At 44.6% G+C, this 6,932-nt stretch overlaps 1 protein-coding gene across 1 annotated transcript; it reads right to left on the reverse strand.

The window, feature by feature from the left end:
* Positions 1-393: 393 nt before the first annotated feature.
* LOC119350778 (WAS/WASL-interacting protein family member 1-like) lies at positions 394-5,037 on the reverse strand. Its single transcript, XM_037618442.1, has 3 exons — positions 5,025-5,037; positions 1,255-1,957; positions 394-453 (listed from the first exon to the last, which is right to left on the reverse strand). The coding sequence occupies exons 1-3, from the start codon at positions 5,035-5,037 to the stop codon at positions 429-431; spliced, it is 741 nt and encodes a 246-aa protein (XP_037474339.1). The 3' UTR covers positions 394-428.
* Positions 5,038-6,932: the final 1,895 nt, after the last annotated feature.

The following is a 6,932-nucleotide window of genomic DNA, read 5'->3' on the forward strand; positions in this document are numbered from 1 at the left end:
GACGGAAACTAGGGCGGCAAGAGTGGAACAAAACACCAGGCATAAGGCCGAGCCTTCCACCCTTTGCCAAATATATAGATGCATTAATAATATAAGAGATATTGTGATATCACAACAAAACCCTGTCCACCATGGAGCAATCTTCAACTTCACCTGCAGCTAGCAACGCTATAAGAGGGGCTGAGCAAAGCGGTAACATAGCCAATCAATGGTTTGCTAGGAATGGTGTCAAAGGTTAGAGGTTCATGGCAATTTGGGAGGCTGACAAGCAAATGGTAGGCATCGTAGCATTGGCATAGCAAAAAAGCGAGCAAACTAGCATAGCAAAGATAGTAGTGATTTCGAGGGTATGGTCATCTTGCCTGAAATCCCGCAAGGAAGAAGAACGATTCCATGAAGAAGACAAACGGACGTAGTCGAACGAATCCTCACAACTCCGGAACGAAACCGAAGCTAACGAGAGAAGCAACCCGGAAAGAAACAAAAACATAGTAAACACACAAGCATAAACATGTCATGATGCACCAACAAGTATGATGCATGTCCGGTTTAATGAGGCATGGCATGGCAAAATGCAACAAACAATACTACAAGTTAAGTGGAGCTCAATATGCAACGAGTTGCATATTGACGGAACACCACATCAATTATTTAGTTCTCTCTCGGTTAAGGCTAACCAACAATATTAAATGTTGTTAAGCATGGCAAGAGGTTAAACATAATGAAACTACCTATCTAGGCAAGTTTAAATGAGGCCGGAAGCAACAAACAACAATTCCGGAAAATCCCCATATGCAAATTATGGATTCGGTACTGTTCTGCCCTAAAACATATTTTATTGTTGTTAAACAGGAAAATAAAGTGCACCATGTTAAACTAGGCATTTTTCCACCCCAAATACATATAAAGTTTGTTTAAAACCGAGCTACGGTTATTTAGTTATGAAATAAATCATTTTAGCATGACATTTGAGCAAATTTAAACAAACAACATTTTAAACATTTTAAACATGGATGAAAGTGGCATATTATGAAACTAGATGAAAAACTAAGCATTTTACATATATAAATTATTTACATAAGATGCATGGTTTGTGAGTAATTAAATGCATGAAGTTTGAGGGTTTTTCTGTAAAACAGGTAAATCCTGGGATATTGCTAAAATCGCAACAGGAAAAAAAAACATGCATCGGGCTGAAACTACAGGCTGGCCCAATCAGGAAAAAAAAAGGAGGGGCGCTGGGGATGGCCTCACCTAGTGGGCTGAGGCCCAGTTCGGCTGGAGCTGGGCCTTGGAGGCCGGCGGCTGGGCTGCGGGCCCGCGAGGCAGCGGCCCCGTGCGCTCACACGCACGCGCAAGAGAGGGAGGCTGCGCCGACAGTGCTTCCGGCGAGCGGCGGCGAGCCTTGGACGGCGAAGCAGGCGAGAAACGGTGCGGGGCGGCTGGAGTGGACCGATCCGGACAGCGCGAAGCCGGATCCGGCCACGGGAGGAAGTCGGAGGGGCTCCGGCGACGAGATCCGGGCGGCGGCGGCGAGCTCGGAGCTCCGGCGGCGGCGGCAACCTGCGGAAGAGAGAGAGGCAGTGAGGAAGGAGGAGAGCAAGACGGGAGACGGCGGAGGCGGCGACCTGGGACGGCGGAGACGGCGGCTCCGGCGACGACAGCAGGCAGGCGGACTCGCCGGCGCTGCGGGAGAGAGCATCGCTCGGGCTCCCTCGATCCAGATCGAGGGGGGCAGGGAGCTCGGGGCTGCGGGCTGAGGAACGGGCCCCGATGGGCTTCGGGGGCCTCGTGCGGGCCTGGACGGCCGCGGCGGCGCTGACTGGTGGAGGGAGCGGGGGCAGCGCCAAGTGGCGGAGGAGGAGAGGGCCGGCGCGGAAATTGAGGAGGAAGGAGGCTGGCGGCTGCGGGAATTGAGGAGGGGGTAGGTAGGAGGCCAAAAATGGAGAGAAGGGGTCTATATATAGCCAAAGAGGCTAGGGTTTGGGGTTTTGAGGGGTTTCGGAGCCCTCCGATTTCGATCGGACGACACCGGACGCGAGGAGGGGTATGGTAGGTGGGCTAGTGGGCTGTGAAGAGGAGTAGGGCCGAGGGGAGAGAAGGGAAGTGCAGCCCGACAACTGTTTCCCGAGACCGAAAACGTCCGACGATAGACCGGCTATATTGCGGATGTAGGTTAAACGGTTGGGCTATCAAATGAACTCCGAATGCGACGAAACTTGGCAGGCGGCCTGTCTACACTATAATAAGACCGCACGACAAGTTGCAACCCATTCTGAGAACATTTTTATGCCACTTATAAAAATAATATTTCGGAGGTGCCGCGGGCGCGTGCGAGTGTGAAAGGGCTCGGAACGGACAACGGAGAGAAGCGACGGAACCCGAACGGATGCAAGTTTTGAAAAACATGCAGATGAAATGCAAATGATGACGTGGAAAATAGCAACACGCAAGCAAATGACATGGCAAAGACGGCGAATAACTGGCAGACACCTGGCGCATCGGATCCGGGGCGTTACAACACTCCACCACTACGAGAGGATCTTGTCCCGAGGTCTAGAATGGCACCGTAGGAAAAATGGAAGAGAAAGAGAAGAGGTAAAACTAAGTTGCTTCTTCGACAAAAGAGTGAAACCAAAGAACCTTGAGAGGTTGAGCAATTTAAAAGAAAGAGTACAATAGAGATGAACGAGATTGCAAACAATCTGTTAGAAACGAGGAACAAGGAACATTACGAGGACTTGAAGGTTGCAAAGACATGAATCAAGAGTTTAATGGACAAGATAGAATTCGAAACCACTCCGGTTAAAATAAGATGAGAAAGGAAGAATTCGGGCAGCACTCCGGTTGAACATGGAAGGAATAGAACATGAACTTGAGAAGATTGGAAGATACTTGATGAAATCAACAACACACTGCCTCCGGAACTATTGAAAGAATGGCACAATGGGTAAGCAGGATTTCAGACAGCACTCAGGTTGAAAAGAGTGGCAAAACTTGATAACATGAAAGAACTTGAATTAGAACACAACACTCCGGTTAAATGGATAAGTAAGGAAAAGAACATGATCTCCAAAATGAGATGATGGGTCAAAGAAAACATCACGATGCCTTCGGGACAAATGAAAGAGTGGAATCGAGAGAATAGAGAAGAGAACAACAACTTCTATGACAATTGAATTTGAAAGAGCCTCCTTAAAAAGAAGGATAGAACGGAGTTGTTGGAAAACCAACAACGAAAAGAATAAGTTTGTAGTGGGCTTATGGAAACATCTCAACATTATGAGGTGACAACCGGCCACTAACGGAAACAATTGCTTGCTTGAGATTAACGAAGAGATGAAAGCTTGTTCCATCAAGATGGAAAAGAGATAACTTGGGTCATTAATAAGCACCAAAATAGCAACATTCCTTATGGAAGGCTTTAGGTGAAATCTATACCAAGGTAACTCCAATGAAGAGATTGACGGTTGAAAAGATCTCTTGAATAAAGAGAAAATGATGGATTTAAATATGTCACTCTTGAAAACTTGTGAATCATGAAACACGAAAGGGAAATTATCAAGAATGACCTAACACCACCTCAGAAGATAAGGTAGAAAGAATTGCACTTTGGAATGCAGGAAGAAGAATATTTGAGCTCTTTAGGAAAGAATCTCGATGAAAACTTTGAGAGGGAATTAAATCCTTGATGAACCATCACCATGTAGAGCCTCCATGAAGAACTCCGGTAAACAAAAGGGTGATAGAAAGAAAGAGAAGTTGAAAACACAAGGTGAAGCCTTGCAATGATTTAGATGGATCTTCGTGATAATTAGAGCTTGGAACTCCGGGAAAAGAAAAGATGAAACAACTGAAACCAAGAATTTATTCATCATGAACAAACTCCGAAAGAAGGAATTAATCACTTTGATGAAACAAGAACAAGAATTATGTTATGCGTATCCTTCACCAATTTAAATTGATGACAAGCAACGGATTTGGCATACTACTTATTCTCGTAGAAAGGATTAAAGAGATATGGCGTAAACTTCCGAAAAGTCTTCAACGATCCACAGGTAGGATTCGGAAAGAACGAATGAATTAAATGATAACGAAAGAGGTGAAATCTTGAACGACCCACCGTAAGAATTGAAAATAAACGTAGCAAAGGCACAATTCACCGGGAAGAATTGGAAAACAAATGTAGATATTTGAGGGGATTTAGATACATGAGAACGAAGAGATCATGAACTGATTAGAGGGTATTAGAACGATTCACCGGTAAGATTTGGAGAACAATAGCTACACGCTGAGAATGAAGAATTATGACATGATGGACTTCGGAGGAAAGAAATGGAAACAACTCAAGAAATGCTCCGGATGGTAAGAAAAGAATTGTCACAATCAAAACAATTATGAGGATAGCATGAAGCTAGAACCATGAATCTTCAAGAGAACGGACAAGATTTAAGAGAAATCCTTCTTCGGTCTTCACATGTTGAGAATGAAGATGCGAACCACCATGAATTGTATGAGATACTCCGGGAGAATGAAAAAAACAAGGTTGTTGAGCCAACAATGAAAAATAATTTGAAAGATCTTGGAGAAGGCATGTGACTGATGAAAATTCATTCTTACATCAAACTTGGAAAAGAATTTGGGATAGCTCCGGAATAATTAGAAGAGTCAGGTAAGATCCCGGGAAAAGACCTGTGGGTTAGGGACCACTCAAAATAACACCGTTGAAAAGATTTAAAAGAGAAATTGCACCGGTTGCATTAAGTGGCTTGAATGAGATAACAACCTCGAAATATCTTGAAAGGATTGAGAATGGAAACACAAGTCTTGTGAGATATCTTCAGCACTCCAGAACGAATGAGAAGCGAGAGGTGAATGATTAAGAGGTGCATCGGCATGAGAAAGCATTAGAAACGAGGAAAGGAATATGATGAATATCCAAAGCTTGAATTGGATCCACCGGAGAAGCAAAAAAACGGAGGATGATGAACTTGAAACTGTTGATCATCTTCATGGGAAATTACCGGATAAGAACATCGAAAGAAAAGAATGAAGAGACTTCTGTCAAATAGAAGGATACATGATTAAGAAATCTGAGTCCTTGAGGAAAAAGGGTGGGTGGGCGGGAAAAAAACAAAGGCAACTTGGAGACGGATGAAACAAACACCGTTGAGAAGAAATGATAATTGGTGTTGCTGATGTTGAAGTGATCGGATCCACTTGAAGAGAAACACGCCGGTTGAAAAGGATTGACATGACAATCTCGATTGTCGAGAAGGATTGGTATTCACATCGGAGTATGAGAACACCATTTTGGAAAGGTATGGAATCAACACTTGACTTCGAAGCAACTCGAATACCATAAATAAAACAAAACAAAGGATTTGGCTTGCAGAATAAGCCGGAACAAACACATGATAGAGATTTACCCAATCCCATATCATGCATCTGTCGGAAAGATATTCTAGGAGCTACTTGAATTCCCACCTATAAACTCCCAAAACTTTCTGGTTATGCAATCTGGTGTTGGGGATACAGGGGAAGCAATATATCTCACCCAAACTAACAATACCTACATCCAAGCTGTATCCATCCGTCAACACATAACCAAGAAACCTTCGGAAATCGTCTACCTCAACCTTCGAAAAGCATCCGTTATACAAGTCATGGCAATACTCCCGTACTCACCTCAGTACTGGGTTATCGGGGTTATCTCACCAACAACTGCATAAAAGAGATTTTCGATGTCGGCGTACTAAACTCAGGTATTCCAGAACTGCAACGATAAAATTATGACGACAACACCTCAGAGCTCAACTCCCCGGGACACTTCCACTAGACCCCTGACAGGAGGCACCAAGACAATGTTGTCATCATAAAACCATCGGAACGATTCCAAGATACCCGCGTGATCCTAAAAAAAATTTAGTGAAATTTGAGAAGAGAAGAGTCAAAACTCTACGTCAGGATACCTCACCAGAGCGACGAAGAGACTGGGGAGTAAAAAGAATTCCTAACTCTCCAATATATATAATCCTAAATGACTCAAAACATTTTTCTAGACACAACTCGGCCGCTAAAAACGATCAAGCAGTGGGGCTCCTAAGGTCGGGGAAGGCTCTGATTACCAACTTGTAACGCCCTCGATGCGGCTATATCTCCCACGTGTCGAAGCACGACTTAGAGGCATAACCGCATTGAAAGCAATGTCGCAAGTGAGGTAATCTTCACACAACCCAAGTAATACATAAGGGAAAGAGATACATAGTTGGCTTACAATCGCCACTTCACACAATTACATGAATAAAGCATTACATCATCCAGATACAATCAAGGTCCGACTACGGAACCAAAATAAAAGAAGAACCCCAAATGCGACAAAGGTCCCCGATCGACCCCAACTGGGCTCCACTACTGATCAACTAGAACGAAACAACACAAAGGGCAAGATCTTCATCGAGCTCCTCCTTGAGCTTGGTTGCGTCACCTGCTCGGTAACATGGGCACCTGCAAACTGGTTTTGGAAGTATTTGTGAGCCACGAGGACTCAGCAATCTCACACCCGCGAGATCAAGGCTATTTAAGCTTATGGATAAGGTAAAGGCATGAGGTGGAGCTGCAGCAAGCGACTAGCATATATGGTGGCTAACATACGCAAAGGAGAGCGAGAAGAGAAGGCAAAGCACGGTCGATAAAAGTATGATCAAGAAGTGATCCTATAGCAACCTACGTCAAGCATAACTCCAACACCGTGTTCACTTCCCGGACTCCGCCGGAAAGAGACCATCACGGTTACACACACGGTTGATGTATTTTAATTAAGGTCAACTTCGGGTTTTCTACAACCGGACATTAACAAATTCCCATCTGCCACATAACCGCGGGCACGGCTATCGAAAGTTTATACCCTGCAGGGGTGTCCCAACTTAGCC

The sequence above is a fragment of the Triticum dicoccoides genome, chromosome 1B (genome assembly GCF_002162155.2).
Source record: "Triticum dicoccoides isolate Atlit2015 ecotype Zavitan chromosome 1B, WEW_v2.0, whole genome shotgun sequence".
Lineage (NCBI taxonomy): Eukaryota > Viridiplantae > Streptophyta > Magnoliopsida > Poales > Poaceae > Triticum > Triticum dicoccoides.

Excerpts from the sequence above, each read along its gene's own strand:
- LOC119350778 (XM_037618442.1), bottom strand. Across the intron at positions 454-1,254 it reads ACTGGGCCTCAGCCCACTAG|CTTCGGTTTCGTTCCGGAGT; the intron begins GTGAGGCCATCC and ends TTCTCTCGTTAG.